This window comes from Rhinoderma darwinii, chromosome 2, assembly GCF_050947455.1.
Source record: "Rhinoderma darwinii isolate aRhiDar2 chromosome 2, aRhiDar2.hap1, whole genome shotgun sequence".
NCBI classification, from domain to species: Eukaryota; Metazoa; Chordata; class Amphibia; order Anura; family Rhinodermatidae; genus Rhinoderma; species Rhinoderma darwinii.
The window spans coordinates 410,045,854-410,069,068 of NC_134688.1; the positions used below are offsets into that span (position 1 = coordinate 410,045,854).

A 23,215-nucleotide genomic window follows, 5' to 3' on the forward strand; every position below is an offset into this window, starting at 1 on the left:
TGCGTTATGCCACTTCTGCAACAAACCATGTATACAGCTTTTCGCTAAAACGGGAAGGTCTGGAAATTGACCAGCAAAACAGTCCTGTGTTTTGAATAGAATACAGCATGTTGGACACACTCGCGCACAAAACACTACTGCCCTAAAGAGTACCACTTGACTGGCAGGGTAGGATATGATGGACTTCATTAATTTCTTAAACTGCTCTGGTAAAATAGATGTTGAACTTTAATTGGTTCCTAAGGGGAACAAAAACAGTTTTACTGTAAGACAGTTTTCATGAATGAGGACCAATAAGCATTATCCTATACAAACCACACAAGGGAAACAGGGCTCTGTATTTCATGGCCCATCCTGTAATTTGCCAAAATAAAAAATGTTTCCTATCTTTCTGTTTTTTTTAGGAATATCTGTTGCTGACTTGGATGGGTTTCAAGAAATAAGTTCAAAATGCAATATATTCCCTGATGCCATGGTTTTAAATGCAGAAGATGTATGTCTACCATTTTCTATCCCTAGAACTTCTAGCAATGCAAAAGCAAAAAGACCATCTGTATCATTTGCTGAAGGAACCAAATTTGAGAGTAGAAGATCATCCACAACTGATACTCCCAATCTTGTTCGGAAACCAAAACTTGCTATAAGTCTTCCAAAGTTGCCCTCTATACAGTCACAGACCATGAATGGAGATGACTCACAAAAGGATGAACATAATAATGAGCACTATGACACAATAAATTGTAATCCAGACTCAGAGGATCATCCCAAACTCCAGAGAAGTGGTCCAGTTGGCCGCCGAAGGACAATGTCTAATGCTCAAAAGGCATCTTTTATAGGAGAAGTAACAGAAGCTGGTTTGAAAGAAAACTCTGAAATGAAGAGGAAGGTTCACAATATTTCCACTCTTTATGTGACTGTGGGTCCCCCAAGAAAACCTTGTAAGCCTCGTAGAAAGTCAGAAGGCAATGTAGATGGAGCAGTACAGGCTGTGTTGAAACGTTTGGGCAGTTTTCAGAAAGGCATCCCAAAACCTACTAGGAGAATTTTGTTACAGCATTCAATGTCAAAGGTTTCTCAGCCAAAGCCTGCTTGTCTAGAAGAAGATGTAAAAAATATGATTATAAGCTCTTCAAATGATAATTTACAAGACAGTCAAACAAAAAAAATTGTTCTTCCAAATTCTTCTATCCTTAAAAAACACTTGTCGGAGGATAGTATAGAGAATGACGGAAATTCTGATAAACCAGAAAACATGTATTCCAACTTGCATGATTCAGTAACGCTGGAACAAGCCCAAAATGTTGAACACATTTACCAAAGCCCAGATGATAGAGAAGATTCAGAACCAAAGTATGAAAACATAAGTATATCAAAGAGTTTTGTGAACAATGACCTGGAACCATCTTCCTTATATGAAGATGCAGAAATGAACTGTGATAATCCTAATTCTTGAAACTTTATGCACATAACATAAAGAAATATATATTAGTGATTGTCTATAGCCTTTTCTCCAGTACTATGTTACTTGAGCCATCCCGTATGCTGTTTTATATGGATTTGATAATAAAACATTGATGGTAGTGTGTTGGGAAATTCTTGTGGAAGTCAATATTTAATATTTGTATGAGCTTTTGCCTCACGTTGATACAAGAATATCATGGCTTCATATACCAAAATGGTCCAAATGCATTGTATGAGCTTATTACGAGAAATTTTTACGGCAAAAAAAGTTTTCAACGAATACTAGACTGGACTGAACATGAGAAAACAATAGATATGTATAAATTATAATCAATGTTTAATATGTTGAGTGTCATATTCCTAAATCTAAAAGAAAAGAAAAAAGGCACGGCACCTCACGGGAGAGTATCTCCATTGGTAAGTACTAGCGCTTGGAATTTAGCTTACCATGAGTGGTTGCAGGGCTGGCCTTACATTGGATGTTGCTTGGTTAGCCCCCCTTTCCCAAATAATATTTTATCAATCACTGTACAAATAATCATATTAAACAGTGCCTAATTATAATTACCATATGTTGGCCAAATAACTTCTATACAGTTTCCTAAATAACAATGCTATACAGTTCAGCCACCACCACCATACACTGCAAAAATAATATACTATACAGAGCAGTACAGTGCCCTAATAATATCAACATACAATGACTACCAGCTCCATGTGTCATTTAATAACTGTGCTCTACGATTAATAATAATGCTGGTGGTCATAAACGCCCACTTAGCAGGGGCGGTTGATGTGCGACAGCACAGGTCGCACAACCGCCACAAGGCCAGGGACGAGTGGCGGTGAGAATTAGGTACAACACTAATGTAGGCATGCCACAATATAGGAGGATGCTGCAGACTCAAGGCTGTGATCGCTCGAACAAACTTTAAAAAAACAGGAGCTAAGTGTGCTTCCTCTTTGACTTAGGAGAAAAAAAAAAGATCAGCGTATAATTTCAATGCTTTATAATAATAATCTTAATTTAAATAGCGCCAAACATATTCCGCAGCACTTTACAATTCAGAGGAAACATGTACAGACGAAATCAGACATTACATAGTGACAAAACTAACAATTCAAACAAGAGGAGTGAGGACACTGCTCGCAAGAGCTTACAATCTATGAGGTAACACCAAATTTTAAAAAGTGTTTGTTTTGTACAATGGTCCAGCCATCTTTTATAAAAATAGGATAGTATACATAAAGCTGCAGGAGCCGGTCACCTGCCAGTATCTGTGTATAAACAGATATAAAGTGAATATGGGTGAAAGGAGTGTGGAAGATATTGTTGAATGAAGACATCAGGTATAGTGTACTTGGGGGGATAAAGGAAAGTAGTTAGATTAGGGAATGTGATAAACCTGCCTAAAAAGATGCGTTTAGGGCACAAATTAATCTGATTGTCCGGGGTAGCGCATTACTGAGAAGTGGTGCAGCACAAGAAAAGTCTTGGAGGGGGAGTGAAAAGTTTGGAATATGGAGGATGTTAGCCTTAGATCGTTGGCAGCCCGTGTAGGGTTATAAACAGAGTTGAGAGGGGAGATATAGGGAGGTGCAGCACAGCGGAGAGCTGTACGTTTAAATTATATTCTGAAGTAAATGGGCAACCAGTGCAGCGACTGGCACAGGGTAGAGGTGTTGGTGAAGCGGTTGGTTAGAAAGATGAGCCTGGCTGCTGCATTCAGGATAGATTGGAGAGGGGAGAGTTTAGTGAGGGGAGACCGATTAGTAATGAGTTACAGTAGTCAAGACGAGAGTGAATCAGAGCGACACAAAGAGTTTTGGCTGTTTCCACAGTAAGAAAAGGGTGATTGCTTTATTGTTTTGGTTAAATTCAATGTGTTTCAGAGATCAACTTCATCAGGAAAAAACCATGTGCGCTGATCCCTGAAAAATGTTGTCTTTAACCAAAACAATAAAAGCAACAAAACGATATGCTGGTCTTCATTACTCCAAAGAGGACAGCACTCGGCTCCTGTTTCTTCTCTTCACATATTCCTAAAGCGACTCTCTCAGTATATGTGCGGCAGTTAGTCTGTTTTTCATAATCATTCTGCCCTTGCTGTAATAGAAAGCAGCTCTAAATGCACTGACCTCCTGGTGAGTCAGTAAGGCTATTTGATCGGCACTTCTTGTAATAGGGGTGCCTGCTTAGGGCCTGAATATTTTAAAAAAGAAATTAGGCGGCACCATTTGCGTAGTTAGTGGAAAAAGACAGGGCTTGTTTCCCCCGGGCGCAACTAGAATAGAGGGTAGGTTGGGGGCGCCGGGCTGGGCGCAGATACCTCAGCCAGAGCTTTGCCGACGCTCTGGCCGGGGTTTGCGCTCATGGAGAAGCCCATGATGTCACTATCCATATATAGACAGTGACGTCAGAGACTGCTCCTCCAGGAGATGAATCCCCGGCCAGAGCGTTGGAAGGAGGGGGGGGGGGCCACCGCCAAACTGAATCTTTGCCCCGGGTGCTAGAGAACCTAGCTACGCCTCTGGGCGGCACTCCCAATTTTGTGCCATCAAAAAAGCGTAACTGGATGTCTATACGGGAAATGCACTAGTGGGAGCACGATAGTGTTCACATACATTTAATACAAAATGAATAGCAATATGTGTGGGTACAGCACATAAGGTACAGGTTAAATACCATTTAAGATATAAATAGTCAGTGGCCATACCATGATGAAATGGTGCTCTGCAAAGTTAGTCTTATTTTAGTGGCTCGTATGGCTGGGTGGTACAGGAGAATATAAAGTGGTGTTTCTGCTTCTGCGCTACATACCTCCCAACCGTCCCGGATTCAGTGAGACAGTCCCGGATTCCGGTGGTATGTCCCATTGTCAACTGTATCTGCGTCCACAGGACGCAGATACTGTTGAACCCAATGCTGAAGCAGGGAACCATCAGCTCCCTGCTTCAGAATTAGTTCAGAGCTGTGGAGCAGAGGGAGCTCCTCCACTCGCCGAGGACTCCCCGGGCACAGAGCTACTTTAAGCGCTGTACTTGGGGAAGCTCTTGACGTCACTGTCCATATATGAACAGTGAAGTCAGAGGCTATTCCTTGAGCGGAATCCCCGTTGCTGCTGATCTGGCCGGGGATTCCGTTCCTAGCGGGAACCCCTGAGGTCACTGTCCATATATGGACAGTGAAGTCAGTGGCTCCTGGTGCGGAATCCCCAGCTAGAGTGTCGGCAACGGCGATTCCGCTCAAGGAGTAGACACTGACGTCACTGTACATATATGGACAGTGACATCAGGGCTTCCCTCTAGGAGTGGGATCTCCGGCCTATGCTCTGGCTGGGGATTCCGCTCCTAGAGGGAGTCCCAATGGCACTATCTACATGGACACTGTGGCACTTTATAGGGGCACTAGCTACAGGGAACACTGTGGCGCTATCTATACGGGCACTGTGGCTCTATCTACAAGGGCACTGGCACTTTATATGTGGGTACTGGCACTAGGGGTAGTTAAGGGGGCATTATAATGTATGGGGGCAGATAAGGGGGCATTATACTGTAAGGGAGAAGCTATATGGGGCATTGTATTATATGGGGCAGCTGTGGGCATTATACTCTATGTTGAAGGGTGCATTATACTGTAAGGTGGCAGCTAAGGGGGCATTATAGCATATGAGGGCAGCTAAGGGGGCATTATACTGTATGGTGGAAGCTATAGGGGCATTATACTGTATGGGGCAGCTGTGGGGGCATTCTACTGTATGGGGTAGCTATGGGGCATTATACTGTATAAGGACAGCTAGGGGGACATTATAGCATATGAGGGCAGCTAAGGGCGCATTATACTGTATGGTGGAAGCTATAGGGGAATTATACAGTATGGGGCAGCTGTGGGGGCATTCTACTGTATTGGGCAGCTATGGGGCATTATACTGTATAAGGACAGCTAGGGGGACATTATACTGTATGGGGCAGCTATGGGCGCATTACACTGTATGTGACAGTTATGGGGGTATTGTACTGTATGGGGGCATTACACCGAGTTCCAAATTATTATGCACATTGGATTTAAGTCTCATAAACATTTAATTATTAGTTTTTCAATTAAACTCATGGATGGTATTGTGTCTTAGGGCTCTTTGGATCATTGTAATCAATCTCAGTTTTCCAGGTGTGCCCAATCAAAGGAAAACTACTTAAGAAGGACATTCCACATTATTAAGCAGGCCACAGATTTCAAGCAATATGGGAAAGAAAAAGGATCTCTCTGCTGTCGAAAAGCGTGAAATAGTGCAATACTTTGGACAAGGTATGAAAACATTGGATATTTCAAGAAAACTTAAGCGTGATCATCGTACTGTGAAAAGATTTGTGGCTGATTCAGAGCACAGACGGGTTCGTTCTGATAAAGGCATAATGAGGATGGTTTCTGCCAGATAAATTAATAGGATTAGGAGAGCAGCTGCTAAAATGCCATTGCAAAGCAGCAAACAGGTATTTGAAGCCGCTGGTACCTCTGGAGTCCCACGAACCTCAAGGTGTAGGATCCTCCAGAGGTTTGCAAGTGTGCATAAAGCTATTATTCTGCCACCCCTAAACAATGCTCACAATCAGAAACGGTTGCAGTGGGCTCAGAAATACATGAAGACAAATTTTCAAACCGTGTTGTTTACTGATGAGTGCCGTGCTACCCTGGATGGACCAGATGGATGGAGTAGTGGATGGTGGGTGAATGGCCACCATGTCCCAACAAGGCTGCGACGTCAGCAAGGAGGTGGCGGAGTCATGTTTTGGGCTGGAATCATGGGGAGAGAGCTGGTAGGCTCCATTAGGGTCCCTGACGGTGTGAAATGACCTCTGCAAAGTACGTAGAGTTTATGACTGACCACTTTCTTCCGTGGTACAAAAAGAAGAACCGTGCCTTCCGTAGCAAAATTATCTTCATGCATGACAATGCACCATCTCATGCTGCAAAGAATACCTCTGTGTCATTGGCTGCTACGGCCATAAAAGAAGAGAAACTCATGGTGTGGCCCCATGTTCCCCTGACCTCAACCCTATTGAGAACCTTTGGAGCATCCCCAAGCAAAATATCTATGAGGGTGGGAGGCAGTTCACGTCAAAACAGAAGCTCTGGGAGGCTATTCTGACATCCTGCAAAGATATTCAAGCAGAAACTGTCCAAATACTCACAAATTCAATGGATGCAAGAATTGTGAAGGTGATATCAAAGAAGGGGTCCTATGTTAACATGTAACTTGGCCTGTTAAGTTTTTTTTGATTGAAAGAGCTTTTGATTTCTGTAAATATGACCTCCTGATGCTGCAAATTCAACAAATTACCATTTTAGTTCTCTTTACAACCTTTAAAATGTTTTGATCTCTGTTAAGTGCATTTTGAGTTTTTTACTTCTAAAAAAAAATCTGTTATCATTAGGAGATTTGTTCAATAAAATTTGCATTATACTCCAAATGTTGATGGCTTGAAGATTATACTGACTGTCATTTGCATCAACTATTTAGGAAAATCAGCGAAAAATAACATTTGCATAATAATTTGGAACGCGGTGTATACTGTATGGGGCAGCTATGAGTGCATTATGCTGCATGGGGCAGATATGGGGCAGCTATGGGGCAGCTATGGGGCATTATGCTGTATGGGGATTTATTTCGGTATTGTACTGCACGGGAGAATCTGTGTGGGCTTTGTACTGTATGGGTGCATCTATGGGGGTATTATACTGTATGGTGGCAGCTATGGGGGCATCATACTGTATGGTGGCAGCTAGAGGGCATTATACTGTATGGTGGCAGCTAGAGGGCATTATACTGTGTGGGGGCAGCTATTTGGCATTATACAGTGTGGGGGCAGCTATTTGGCATTATACTGTGTGGGAGCCACTATGGAAGCATGATACTGTGTGGGCTGATCCGGGTGTGTATGGGCGGGGATTGGGTGGGAATAGAGGCATGGCTACACGCGTTGTATCGGTTGTCCCTTTTTGTGATACTTGAAAGTTGGGAGGTATGCATACCCTCCAGTATGAGCGTATTAGGTCAAACAGCGTGTTGTTGCCTTAGTGATTGGATGCTTAGACTGTGACATCACAGGCACGTTCTTGGATGAAATAGCATGTCTGCGTATGAACCTAAGGGTATATTTACATGGCTTATTTTCGGCCGTTTTAAGGGCCGTAAACGGTCGAAAAATCGGGAGAAGAACGCCTCCAAACATCTGCCAATTGATTTCAATGGGAAATACGGTGTTCTGTTCTGACGGGCCATTTTGTTACGTGCTTAATCTGAATAACTCAGTGTGTGGTAACCATGTAATTGTTAGGGTATGTGCACACACACTAATTACGTCCGTAATTGACGGACGTATTTCGGCCGCAAGTCCCGGACCGAACACAGTGCAGGGAGCCGGGCTCCTAGCATCATAGTTATGTACGACGCTAGGAGTCCCTGCCTCGCTGCAGGACAACTGTCCCGTACTGTAATCATGTTTTCAGTACGGGACAGTAGTTCCACGGAGAGGCAGGGACTTCTAGCATCGTACATAACTATGATGCTAGGAGCCCGGCTCCCTGCACTGTGTTCGGTCCACTACTTGCGGCCGAAATACGTCCGTCAATTCCGGACGTAATTAGTGTGTGTGCACATACCCTTACTGTGATGATACAAGTCTTAGGATATATCTGTATACGGTATAGAAAGACATTACTGTGCTCTGGTGAGTGGTGGCTCAAGTTCTAGATAAATCTGTTAGCATGTCGGTAATAAACAAAGAAGAGAAGTAAATAAAAAGAGGAATGGAGATCTGTCATTATAATTAAATATTGTGAAAATCGCATTCCTTATTTAAGCCATGAGGAGACAAAGATTGTAATCTATGTATCAAAAACAATAAGGTGTGCACGTGCTAAACCCTTAGTAACAACTTTAAACATTAAAAACACATCATTCTTAAATTGGCAAGTAAATTGTGGCATGCGCCACGATTTATTAAAAACACATTAACCATAGGCAATACAGCGCAAGAGGAGCCTGACTTCAATCGCGACACGGCACTCCCTGAGCTGGGGCCCGCCTGCCCCCAGCTCGCATCCTGTAAACAAGGACAGCCGTGCCCCCTGCCACGGCTGTTCCCCCAGGCAGCCGTCGGACCGTCGTCCGGCTTTCGTGACTGCCCAGGCCCAAAACATCCTGGGGACCTGCCGTATAACTAGTGTCCCCCCACGTGCGAGTTCACCCCGCCGTATAACTAGTGGTAACTCGCCGTGGTCCACCACCGAAACCGCTCTTAGGAGGAGTGCAGTGCCACGATCCGCCACCAAAAAAGGTAGGCTCCTCTGCCGATCTTACCTTTTTTACCCCATAAAAACTCCTTACCACCAGTCCTCCAGCCCTTCCTGCAGATTGATGTTAAATATGTCCAGTCCTACATCAGATAAGTGTACGCCATCATTCCTGTACATTCCTTGGCACCCAAAGTCGATGTCCTTGTGCTGAATAAAAACTCCTTCCATCTCCACCATAAAGTCCTTCATGGCCTTGTTGACCTTCTTTCTAACCTTTTCAATGGCCGCTGTTGATGTTGCCCCCATCCAACTCCGCCTTTGAATAATTTCTGACCACAAAAACTTTACCACCTTTCTTTCCATGCAGCAACATCCACCTTCATCCTGTTAACTAGTACCCAAGCTTTGGTACTCGTCAAGTCGTTCCCCCCGGTATGTATCACGATCACTTGCGGGCGCCCCCATTCTGCCGCTTCCTCCACCAGCTTTCTCATCTGGAACCATCGAAGACCACGTCTCCCGAACCACTTCACCTTGACCCCGTCGCCCGGCAGTCCCAGTTGTAATCCATACGGTCTCATCCTTGCCCTCTCCGCGGCCCAGTACATGAAGGAATGTCCAATCACCCATACGCTTTTTCCTTCTGTGGGAGAGACAACATACAATCAGTAACATTGCAATGGATTTCCATCTCCCCAAACGCTTAATGCTCCCCACATCTGATCCCGCCGCTGCTGCTTCTGATGCCGCCCCAATTCTGAAAGAATGTGAACCAATTCTGTCCTTTTCTAGCCCCGTTGCCACTGCTGCCCTCTTAAAGGGAATGTGTTGCCAGAAAAACATGTTTTTTTTTTTTAAATTAAACATTTAGTGTGTGGGTGATTAAACATTGTTCAAATTTTTTTTATTTTTTTCACGAGTCAGGAAATATTATAAATTAATTCTAATTTATAATACTACCCATTTTTGGTCACTAGATGGAGCTGTCCCCAAAATTGCAGCTTTGCAAAATTGGGTAGAAAGCCCTCGCTCTAGTGATGACACTGTTCCTTTAAGCATCTGACAAAACTGGAACCTGGACAGGGCGCTACCATCCCTGTGCTTAAGGAAAGCTCCTACTTCTGCTCATCGTGAGCCAAAATAATCCCTCACTGCCCCCACTGGACAAATTGCCCCCCCTTTCCTTACCATAGTCACCCATGTCCCTTTCCTATTTTGATCAGTCTTGGACCTTCTGATAAGGCACTTAACGGTTGTGCCATCCCATTTTATGTCTACGAGCTGTAACCCATCTTTACCCTTCTTTGAAGTGGACACCAATTCCCCTAACCTGAAATCACCCGCAAAAGCCAATGTGAATGCAGCCTTAAAAGCAGCACTTCGTGCCTGTCCCTACTTGTGGCCCCCAATGCTGCCACCAGCCTCTTTACTCTGCCTGAGTCTAATGGCTTCCTCTTGTCTACTCCTCGTGGCTGTGACCTTGACCAACCCTTCATCACCCGTCTAATTGCAAAAAACCTTTGTAGGGTCCTCCTCCCCTCTTACCTTCGTAATAAATGATACTGCCGCCACCAAGGTGGTGGCCCTACCTTTTGCTGCACCATCCCTCCACATGTTACCCAGCAGCTTCCATAAACACTGCACCGTACTCCCGCCTTCGTTCCTCCTGAAAACCTCCCACTTCTTCCATTCTTTCATGTAGGTCATCCATGTGTTTGGCGCCAACGATTTTTCCACCAGTTTTTCTAGAATCGGGTCAGTACCTGCCAAATATTGTTAGGGCACACATATCCTGTTCGCTCCGCATTTGGTACCAATTGAAAAAATACCTCCCACTTCCCCCTTAACAAAGCATCTGCAATCAAGTTATTGACTCCTGGGACATGTTCAGCTCTGAAGTTGATATTCCACTCCATGCACTTCCCTACCAAATATCTTAATAGTGCCAACACTGGGGGGGGGGGGGGGAGAAACTGGATAGATTGTCCACCGCTGACCCCACACTCATATTTTCTGGCCAAACAATTACCAACCTGTTCCTCAGCTATTCCTTCCATAATTCCACTGCTACCACTATTGGGAATAGTTCAATCAATGTCATGTTCCTCAACCACCCCTTTCTGTCCAACGTCTCGCCATACCCCTGCTCACCACTTTCCGTCAAAAAAGGATCCAAAGCCAACTGACCCTGAAGCGTCTGAGAACAATCTCAACTTCTGATTGGAGCATGGTTCCCGTAGCCAAATCCGCACTCCATTAAGTTCAGCAGGCAACTTTCCCAAAACTGCAGATCCTCTCTTAATGCCCTCATTATTCTAATTTTATGTTGTCCTGCCTTGACTCCTGCCATACTCAGCTGTAAACGCCTGGAAAATACTTTGCCCATTGGAATCACCCTACACGCAAAATTAAGGGAACCCAAGAGCGACTGCATCTTTCTTTATGTCACATTCTCGCTGGCTTTCACCTCCCTTACCTCCTCCAACAATGCCTTCCCTTCTCGACAGGTAATCTACATTGGCCTTCTAATAAGTCTATTTCGATGCCTAAATATGACAACTTTGTTACTGGCTCCACTGCCTTTTCTTGTGCTATGGGTACCCTCAAATCTTGAAGTAGCGCTATAAACTTTAATTGGCAAATTTCTGACCCTGCTGGCCCTACTAACAAAAAATCACCCAGGTAGTGGGCAATTGACTCCCTCCCACAAACTCTTTGCCAACCCTAATGCAAAAATAAACTGAATGCTTCAAACGACACCCTGTTTATTTAAAACTCTCTGGATGCAATGGTAACAATCTAAAAGCAGATTCAATATCTACCTTGGACATCAATGCCCCCTTTCCCCATCCTCTTACACTTTCTACCGCTGACTCAAATGACTGATAATTTACCTCGCTCACTTCCTTCCCTATTGCATCGTTTTAAATCTTGACTACAGATCCAAATCCTTCTCACCAAGCTAAACATTTGCCCTCCCCATCTTTTTTTTCTTTTTTTTTTGAAGGCCCTGTCATACCACCCTATTCCACTATAAGTAGCATGTGCGTTCACCACCAGATCCATGTATTTAACAAATCCACATATTGCTTGGCTTACCATCCACCCACACTCTGGCATACACCAGAAAAAACCTTAATTCCTTCCACAATAGTTTTCTCCTGTTATCTATCTGCCTTGCTAAGCCCCTTCTCCTTAGCTACCTCCACTTCCTTAGACAAAACAAAGACAACCACATACGTTTCCTCTCTAACCCTTCCCAAAAAAAAACAAAAAAACAAAAAAAAACATTTGTGGTAAATCTGCATATGTGGGCAACACTGAACAGGCATAGGTATCCTGCTTCCCCAGCCGCTAGCCCTTTTTCTACTAGATCACTGTTCTGAACCCCCCATGCCTGTACAAATGAAGATTTTGAATTTGAAGGCCTATATAATGTTATATATTATATTATATCATATAGTGTATTTTATTTGAATGAATCGAAGATGGAGGGTCGCATGTTTCAATGAAATGTGTCTCATCAGTATGCAAGACACCTATTATTTAATCTGATTCTCCCAACAAAGGACCCAGACATTCACAGGTATCTCCTACATATGATAACCAGTAGTGTGGACAATAGAACTATTGTTGATGATAAACAAAAAGTGTCTCTGTAAAGTTTATTGCTCATGACTGTCCCTGTGTACATATCTCAATATAAATCCCAGAACAACTGCAACAGTAATTTTACTCTTTAAACAATACATTTTTATACATCGCTCTTATTTCATTTATTGCACTTACCCTTAAAGTCTAACCCAGTAAAGAGGGTGGAAGAGAAAAATTCTTACACCCCCTACAGAAACAAATTCTTTACTTATTTGCTCTTCCCTTCACTACCTTTAAATGTTTTTATTAATTTATTTTTACATGTTGAGCATTTTTCCTTAATTACTGCATTATTCCTCATCTGAACACAAATAATGCCCATCCGATGCATTGGAATCAGACTCACCCAGTTGTTGCATACTTCGGCTTCCAGGCTCTTAAAGGGAATGTGTTGCCAGAAAAACATGTTTTGTTTTTTTTAATTAAACATTTAGTGTGTAGGTGATTAAACATTGTTCAAATTTTTTTAATTTTTTTCACGAGTCAGGAAATATTATAAATTGGATTCAATTGGATTCAAATTTATAATATTTACCATTTCTGGTCACTAGATGGAGCCATTCCCAAAATTGCAGCATTGCATGTGGTAAAGCAACCACATAGCTTTTCTGCTGCAAATTTTGTGAAAAGTGACTCGCTCTAGTGAGCTCACCGAATCCCCCCTCCCTTATCCTGGCAAGTGCCAGGAGAGGCAGGGGTTTCAATGTCTTCAAACCTCCTTACACTGTGTGCCGCCATTTTCAAAGTGACTACACAGTGGAAGGAGGTTTTACTGCGAGCATACCTGCGAGGAGACGCTTTGAGGAGGACCAGCGAGGCGGACCAGGACCAGCGAGGCGGACCAGGACCAGCGAGGCGGACCAGGACCAGCGAGGCGGACCAGGACCAGCGAGGAGACATTTCGAGGACGAGGAGGACCAGCGAGGCGGACAAGGAAGGACGAGGTGTACCAGTGAGTCGGACGTGGAAGGACGAGCGAGGCGACGGAGGAGGACCAGCGAGTCGGGCGAGGAGGACAAGGAAGGACGAGGTGTACCAGTGAGTCGGACGTGGAAGGACGAGCGAGGCGACGGAGGAGGACCAGTGAGGCGACGGAGGAGGACCAGCGAGGAGGACCAGCGAGGAGGACCAGCGAGGCGGTAAGTAACGCTGACATAGGCATCATGTGTGGCATCATATACGGGAGGCCTGTGTCGGCATATACGGGAGGTCTGTGTCGACATATACGGGAGGCCTGTGTCGGCATATACTGCAGGCCTGTGGCATCATATACGGGAGGCCTGTGTCGGCATATACGGGAGGCCTGTGTCGGCATATACGGGAGGCCTGTGTCGGCATATACGGGAGGCCTGTGGCATCATATACGGGAGGCCTGTGGCATCATATACGGGAGGCCTGTGGCATCATATCATGGAGGCATATCAGGGAGTCCTGTGGCATCATATACGGGAGGCCTGTGGCATCATATACGGGAGGCCTGTGGAATCATATACAGGAGGCCTGTGGCATCATATACGGGAGGCCTGTGGCATCATATCATGGAGGCATATCAGGGAGGCCTGTGGCATCATATACGGGAGGCCTGTGGCAGCATATCATGGAGGCCTGTGGCAGCAAATGCAGTGTGGCAACATTTCCAGTGTGGCAGCATTTCCAGTGTGGCAGCATTTACAGTGTGGCAGCATTTCTAGTGTGGCAGCATTTCTAGTGTGGCAGCATTTCTAGTGTGGCAGCATTTCTAGTGTGGCAGCATTTCAAGTGTGGCAGCATTTCTAGTGTGGCAGCATTTACAGTGTGGCAGCATTTACGGTGTGGCATCATACCAGCGGAGGCCTGTGGCATCATACCAGCGGAGGCCTGTGGCAGCATACCAGCGGAGGCCTGTGACAGCATTTCCAGTGTGGCAGCATTTCCAGTGTGGCAGCATTTCCAGTGTGGCAGCATTTCCAGTGTGGGAGCATTTACGTTGTGGCAGCATATACGTTGTGGCAGCTTATACGTTGTGGCAGCTTATACGTTGTGGCAGCGTATACGGTGTGGCAGCGTATACGTTGTGGCAGCGTATCCGGTGTGGCAGCGTATCCGGTGTGGCAGCGTATACGGTGTGGCAGCGTATACGGTGTGGCAGCGTATACGGTGTGGCATCATACCATTGGAGGCCTGTGTCATCATACCAGCGGAGGCCTGTGTCATCATACCAGCGTAGGCCTGTGGCATCATACCAAGGGAGGCCTGTGGCAGCATTTACAGTGTGGCAGCATTTACAATGTGGCAGCATTTACAGTGTGGCAGCATTTACAGTGTGGCAGCATTTACAGTGTGGCAGCATATACGGTGTGGCATCATACCATTGGAGGCCTGTGTCATCATACCAGCGTAGGCCTGTGGCATCATACCAAGGGAAGCCTGTGCCAGCATTTACAGTGTGGCAGCATTTACAGTGTGGCAGCATTTACAATGTGGCAGCATTTACAGTGTGGCAGCATTTACAGTGTGGCAGCATTTACAGTGTGACAGCATTTACAGTGTGGCAGTATTTACAGTGTGGCAGCATATACGGTGTGGCATCATACCATTGGAGGCCTGTGTCATCATACCAGCGGAGGCCTGTGTCATCATACCAGCGTAGGCCTGTGGCATCATACCAAGGGAGGTCTGTGCCAGCATTTACAGTGTGGCAGCATTTACAGTGTGGCAGCATTTACAGTGTGACAGCATTTACAGTGTGGCAGCATTTACAGTGTGGCAGCATATACGGTGTGGCATCATACCATTGGAGGCCTGTGTCATCATACCAGCGGAGGCCTGTGTCATCATACCAGCGTAGGCCTGTGGCATCATACCAAGGGAGGCCTGTGCCAGCATTTACAGTGTGGCAGCATTTACAGTGTGGCAGCATTTACAGTGTGACAGCATTTACAGTGTGACAGCATTTACAGTGTGACAGCATTTACAGTGTGGCAGCATTTACAGTGTGGCAGCATATACGGTGTGGCATCATACCATTGGAGGCCTGTGCCAGCATTTACAGTGTGGCAGCATTTACAGTGTGGCAGCATTTACAGTGTGCCAGCATTTACAGTGTGGCAGCATTTACGTTGTGGCAGCATATACGTTGTGGCAGCTTATACGTTGTGGCAGCTTATACGTTGTGGCAGCGTATACGTTGTGGCAGCGTATACGTTGTGGCAGCGTATACGTTGTGGCAGCGTATACGGTGTGGCAGCGTATCCGTTGTGGCAGCGTATCCGGTGTGGCAGCGTATCCGGTGTGGCAGCGTATCCGGTGTGGCAGCATATACGGTGTGGCAGCATATACGGTGTGGCATCATACCATTGGAGGCCTGTGGCATCATACCAACGGAGGCCTGTGTCATCATACCAGCGTAGGCCTGTGGCATCATATACAGGGATAGTGGGTGGCATCATATACAGGGATATTGTGTGGCATCATATCAAATGATCTAGTGTGGCATCATATACAGGGATAGTCTGTGGCATCAGATCAAATGAGCTTGTGTGGCATCAGATACAGGGATATTGTGTGGCATCAGATCAAATGAGCTTGTGTGGCATCATATACAGGGATATTGTGTGGCATCAGATCAAATGAGCTTGTGTGGCATCATATACAGGGATATTGTGTGGCATCAGATCAAATGAGCTTGTGTGGCATCATATACAGGGATATTGTGTGGCATCAGATCAAATGAGCTTATGTGGCATCATATACAGGGATATTGTGGCATCATATCAAATGAGGTTGGGTGGCATCATATACAGGGATAGTGGGTGGCATCATACCAAGTAAGGCTGTGTGGCATCATATCAAAGGAGGTTGTGTGGCATCATATACAGTGTTATTGTGTGGCATCATATCAAATGAGCTTGTGTGGCATCATATACAGGGATAGTGTGTGGCATCATCTCAAATGAGCTAGTGTGGCATCATATCAAATGAGCTTATGTGGCATCATATACAGGGATAGTGTGTGGCATCATATCAAATGAGCTAGTGTGGCATCATATCAAATGAGCTTGTGTGGCATCATATACAGGGATAGTGTGTGGCATCATATCAAATGAGCTAGTGTGGCATCATATCAAATGAGCTTATGTGGCATCATATACAGGGATAGTGGGTGTCATCATCTCAAATGAGCTTGTGTGGCATCATATACAGGGATAGTGTGTGGCATCATCTCAAATGAGCTAGTGTGGCATCATATACAGGGATAGTGGGTGTCATCATCTCAAATGAGCTTGGGTGGCATCATATACAGGGATAGTGTGTGGCATCATCTCAAATGAGCTTGTGTGGCATCATATACAGGGATATTGTGTGGCATCAGATCAAATGAGCTTGTGTGGCATCATATACAGGGATATTGTGTGGCATCAGATCAAATGAGCTTATGTGGCATCATATACAGGGATATTGTGGCATCATATCAAATGAGGTTGGGTGGCATCATATACAGGGATAGTGGGTGGCATCATACCAAGTAAGGCTGTGTGGCATCATATACAGGGATAGTGTGTGGCATCATATCAAATGAGCTTGTGTGGCATCATATACAGGGATAGTGGGTGGCATCATATACAGGGATATTGTGTGGCATCATATCAAATGATCTAGTGTGGCATCAAATACAGGGATAGTCTGTGGCATCATCTCAAATGAGCTTGTGGGGCATCATATACAGGGATAGTGTGTGTCACTTTTTGTACATCACTTTATCTAATCCCACCATGTGTGTGACTTTTTGTACAGCAGTTTACCAGGAGGAGAGGGAGCGCGCCAGTCAAAACACGACCGTGAGGAGTGTATTCGAGGAGCATAGATACTTTGAACAGGTGCGGCAGCAAGGGGACTACCCTAATGTTACAATAATTGCTAATTATGGTCTTTTATATATATTATTGTAATTATTTTATTAGGAGGGAAAGCAACGCGATCAGATACAGACGACGACAGCAGCAACCAGAGCGGATTACCACCGTGGAGACGAACAGGCCATTCTGAGCAGCATAAGTAACGAATTATAGAAAGTAAGTAAGCCCGAACAAAGGGAGTTCATATAAACATACATGACACACAAGTTCACCAGATGAGCCAAACTATGCAGAGTGATCAGACAGGGATGTCATTCTTCCAAAGCGACCATGTTGCGCATAGTGCAACGCTTGAAGTTGATCAAACCATTGATACATTTTTTATTTTATTCTTCTTTAGGAAATATAACTTTGACATGCCGCATGATTGGCAGAAACGTTCTGTAATACAATTTGAAGGTACGGTGGGATGATGTGACAAAGCAAGGTGTTTTCACCTGCTGCTAAAGGTCCGGTCGGATGATGAGACAAAGCAAGGTGTTTTCACCTGCTGCGAAAGGTCCGGTCGGATGATGAGATGAGAAAAAAAAAGGTGTTTTCATCTGCTGATGAAGGTCCAGTTGGATGATGTGACGAAGCAAGGTGTTTTCACCTGCTGATAACTTCTTTGTGATTGTCGTTGACGTCTGTGTGTTTTCAATGTAAATGTCTTTTACTGTTTCGTCTTCCATTTTCTACTTTTATGTGTTTGTTCCTATCCGTCAATGTTGACTTTTTACCTGAACTATTTTTTTGTGACTATGGAACAAAAGCTTTTTTTGTTCTGCATGTAAATTTTATATTTGTGTTTATGATGGAACACTTTTTCTGTGTTACTTTGGAAGCCAGTTATGGCTTCATCAATAAAAAAAAATTGGTTGATAAATGTTATTCTCTTTAATTCCCTGTCTCTATTACATAAAAAATAATAAAAAATTGGGGTTGGTCACACAAAAATGCTCTCCTCAAACATTGACATGGTGAAACTGTCTGGCACTGAGATCATTGACGGTTTTACAATGATCGTGTAAAACTACACACTACTATTTTGTGCCTTGGTCAACAGTCAATTACCAGTGCCAAACAGTTACCTATAAACAATGTAACATGTTGAATACTCACTTCTCCACATGACAATCTGCCACCCACCATAGGCCACATTTGTGTGATAACCAAGGGTGAGTTCACACACGGTGACCGAAGAACTTGCACAAATCGGATGTTATGTCTTCGAAAACACGCTGTGGATTTTATTATTTTCTACAAACTCACGACTTTTAATCTTGCACTTAGAAAAGACAAACTCACAGATCTAAATTGGAATTGTAAGTATCGTAGTACACAAATATACCTCATTAGGGGTATCAACTCTCTTTATGTAATCCCTCGTTATTACCGTAATGATGTTTTCTCATGCCATAATATTTAAATTTACTTTTTTGATAGAAATGCCGTCGTGCATTGTCTCTGGTTGTGACAGTCGGTCTAATCGAGCTACTTACTCTCAAGGAGTGATCCTGCATGTTTTTCCAGGCAACATTGACAAGATTAAAGTTTGGCTCCAACAGGCCAGACAATCGTTGGACAATCTAGATGCACTGTCACAAAGAATTTTGGATGGAAAAAAACAAGATTTATTTAGACTATGTTCGAAACACTTCGAACAAGACTGTTATGTTTATAAGTCTGAAAAGAAGTTACGATGGCTGAAGGAAAGTGCAATTCCCACTATATTCCCTTATCAGGAAACAGAGTCTCCACCATCTAAACGGAAACGGACAGAACATGAACACACTTATTCTTGTGCAACACAATGCATGCAATTACCTTTGGCTACTACATACACCAACAGCATTACATACGTTTCTACCGGTACCTCAATGCTAAACGATCCACCAACGTCAATGTCCCAAGTGATGGTAGTGAAAAATGTCAAAATTGGTGTCAACAGAAAATTTTTTGAAAGAAATGCAGCAACAAACACCCGACAGAGGACATTGGCAACGAGAGCCACCAACACACCTTTCAAAAGCAAAAGAGATGCAACCACTCAATCACACATCTTCACACTGGATACAGGATGCCAGTTTCCAGAGGAAGAACTTTCTTTTGAAAACCAATTAACAATGAAGTTGGATCATTTTTACCCATCAACGTTTTCAACCCCCCGCTTACAAAGACAAACATCAAGCAAAGTCATATTGGAGGATCCAGAGGAAAGCTTTGTTTCTTCTACTGGCAGAAATGATGCAAGAGATCTGGACTACGAACCACCAGATTCTAGTCTGTCATTTGACAACGTGACAACCAATTTGTTTTCAGAACGAGCAGATGAAGACCTAGTAAAAGAGCGGAAATTTTTGGTTTTTGAATCGGCTTTAGATGTACTGGTTGCTCAGTGCGCGTGTTTCTGTGGCCACAAAATAGAAAACCCAGTCAAATTCCAGCAAGGTACCTATCTTTCACTACAAGGCAAATGTTCCAATGGACATGATTATTTTTGGGAAAGTCAACCCAAGTGTAATCGTATCCCGGTTGGGAATGTTCTGATTGCAGCTTCCATTTTATTTAATGGTGGCAACTATGCCAAGATGTCCGACATTTGTAAATCTATTGGGATGCAATTTATTTCACATTCAACTTACTTTCGTCACCAAAGAAAATTGTTATTTCCAGTGGTGGACATTCACTGGAAACAAGAAAAAATGGAACTTCATAAAGAAATCAAACAAACACCATTGTGTCTCCTTGGTGACGGACAATGTGATAGCCCTGGGCATAATGCAAAATATTGTGTGTACACATTGATGGATTATAAGAGCGACAAGATTGTTGACTTTGAAATCGTTCAGGTTACACAAACCACATCTTCTGTGGCTATGGAAAGTTTGGCCTTTCAAACCTGTCTTAACCGTGTTATTCAAGATGGCCTCAATGTGTATGTTCTTGCAACAGACCGTCATGTCTCCATACGTAAAAAAATACGTGAACAATACCCAGAGATTGCACATCAATTTGATATATGGCATTATGCAAAGTCCATTCGGAAGAAACTGAAGGCTGCAAGTAAAAAAAGAAGCTGTTCCCAAATTGGTGATTGGATCACGTCAATAACCAATCATTTTTGGTACTGCTGTAGTACTGCTTGCGGTAATGTGGATGTGCTGCGGGAAAAATGGCTCTCTGTACTTCAACATATTCGTAATGTACATGAATTCCCGGGGGACATTGTGACACAATGTGATCACAGATGTTTAGACATTGATGACGATCGCAAACACAATTGGATGTCAACAACATCAGCAGCCTATGAGGAGCTTGAAAAGATCGTAAAAGATAAACAATTATTGAAAGACTTGCACCACTTGTCATCTTTCTGTCATACTGGAAAAATCGAGGTATTCCACAGCTTTATTCTAAAATACCGACCAAAAAGAATACATTTTGCTTTAGACGGAATGGAAGCACGGACAAAACTTGCTGTTTTGGCCCATAATCATAATACAAAACGGGAACAATCTAGAGTCCACCGACAGACCACAAAGTCGGATCTACTTGGTAGCATGAGGTATAATGTTGTTTTCTCCGAACTAAGCAAAAAATGGAATGCAAAGAAAGAGTACGTACCAATGTCTTTCTCACACCTCTTTCCTATGTTTGTAAATGTGATCAAATTGACAAAACAAGAAATTGAACATAGTTGGCAAACACGGACATTGACCCTACCACCAAACATAGCCACAGAACCACGGCCGGATAAAGCAGCAGCTGTTATAGCTCACAAATCCCGTTTTTAATGTACTGAACTATGTTGTGTTTGCCCTTCTCCAAAAATGCAAACAACTATTTCACACTATTTATATTGCCTGTCACTGGAAGAATTTGTAAGCTAACTATCTGTGTATATTGGATGTTGGTTCTGGGATTTATTCTGATTGCCATATTTGGAGTCGGGAAGGAATTTCCCCCACACACAACTAATGAAGAACAAAACGAAAATAACCTGGGGTTTTTTGCCTTCCTCTGAATCAACACTAGCACTTTATATCCTGTATATTATTTTCTCTTATGTACAATACTTATCCTGTGTTAATATATTATAATAAATAAACATCTAAAGTTGTGATTTTCTTAATTTTTTATTGAAAAATATAACATAGTAAAGTAATCAAACACATTTAAAAAATCTGCCATTTCCGAAGCATTATTGTCAGTGGCTAGCTTGAAACCAACATATACTTGATTTTCTTCTGGAAACATTGCTCTGACTTTCTGAACTGCACATGCTGGAATAGTACGCCTGTTTTTTAGTCCACGGTAACCGTGAACCCACACGGTGAACATTCGGTATGCAACCTTCCGTAAGGACCTATACAGGATAAAAAACTATTGTTAGGCAATCATATTTGCACACTATACAGACGACAATCTTATACTGTCACCCCTGACATGGTAATATTATTTACAATAATACATAACAGCTCACAAACGCTGGAGCGACACACATTGGTTGATTGCTGCGTGGAACAAGATCAAAGTTTACTTCTAGTGTTACAGGGACCACATAAGATTTTGGGCAGACACATATTAGACACATGCATGCTGCTGAAAGTAAACATAATAATATTTATTTGAGGAATAAGGTTAGGATCACAATAGCATCATTCAAACTTGACTGGAACACAAAATAATTTCCTTACCTGTTATTTAGTGGTGCTGGACGTGTTGGACCAAAACATCTATACCTTTCACATAGGGTAAGTTGGTCCTTGTCCAGACATGTGCCCATAAAAGTAGGATGCTCTGTAATGCACGTCATCGTCTCATCTTCCTCCATTAGGTTTAGCACATTACGTATATCTTTGCAACAGACGCATTCCTCTTCAGTCGGCAAATTCATGCAGTTCCCACACTGACACCACGATTCCACCGGTTTTACGGACGCTGAAGGACTTTGTCTCGCACTTTGCTCTTCCCGTTTTCTCATTGGCTGTTGTACAAGAATTCGATTTGGATCTTGATATTTTTGACACCTTGCTCGTAGTTCCTGCTCTAATATCGCTCTCTAAAAAAAAATAAAGAAATTGGCACTATAAAATGGAATGTAAGTGAACATTATGCCGATTGTGACAACAGTACAGAAATCAACAGCTGGATTTTGCATTATTTATCATTGATTTTGGAGTGGACATGTACATCTAGTAATTACATTTTTCATTATAAAAATGTGACACCAAACATAGGTATATTACACAGTGTGCGCTCCACTTACGTCAATGGTGAAGGTGAGTGAAAAGACAACAAAAATATAGGAACCAATATTATGAATGGAATGGAGGACCAAAAGAGGTCACAGAAAAATTACACTTTCGTACCGGTTTGGTTTATATTCAAACAAGTATATGGTGGTGTGCTTGGCCCCCCACAAATGCAAGAGTCAGCGTGCTATCCCACAGCACAGTGAAGCATTTCACAGACATCAACTGCACAAAGTCTTACCTCCTGGGCTCTTTTTTCTTTCTCCTCTGGGGTAAATGTTGGTGGTATTCGTTTTGCTATTGGTTGATTGTCAGCAATGGATTTCAGACTTCTCTTGGGCGCCATAACTGAGAATTACAAACAACAGTTGATACATATCTCTCCCAAGACGTCAAATAAAAAACAGTATACGCTGCCACATGCCTCCCTGCATATGCTGCCACACAACCTCCTTTGATATGATGCCACACAGCCTTACTTGGTATGATGCCACCCACTATCCCTGTATATGATGCCACCCAACCTCATTTGATATGATGCCACAATATCCCTGTATATGATGCCACACAAGCTCATTTGATCTGATGCCACACAATATCCCTGTATATGATGCCACACAAGCTCATTTGATCTGATGCCACACAATATCCCTGTATATGATGCCACACAA

The 23,215-nt window shown here is 43.4% G+C and overlaps 1 protein-coding gene and 1 long non-coding RNA gene across 2 annotated transcripts in view; one reads left to right on the forward strand and one right to left on the reverse strand.

Moving 5' to 3' along the window:
- Nucleotides 1-1,547, forward strand: part of SCARF1 (scavenger receptor class F member 1) — a 55,810-nt gene extending 54,263 nt beyond the window's left edge. The window contains exon 11 of the mRNA XM_075850810.1: nt 405-1,547. Within this exon, the coding sequence (XP_075706925.1) occupies nt 405-1,453 (1,049 nt within the window). The 3' untranslated portion in view covers nt 1,454-1,547. The remainder of the gene's footprint in view (nt 1-404) is intronic.
- A 19,962-nt stretch (nt 1,548-21,509) lies between these two features.
- Nucleotides 21,510-22,871, reverse strand: LOC142741431 (uncharacterized). The gene is made up of 3 exons (XR_012881132.1): nt 22,786-22,871; nt 21,987-22,351; nt 21,510-21,655 (listed from the first exon to the last, which is right to left on the reverse strand). It is a non-coding gene; the product is annotated as an uncharacterized LOC142741431 (long non-coding RNA).
- Nucleotides 22,872-23,215: the final 344 nt, after the last annotated feature.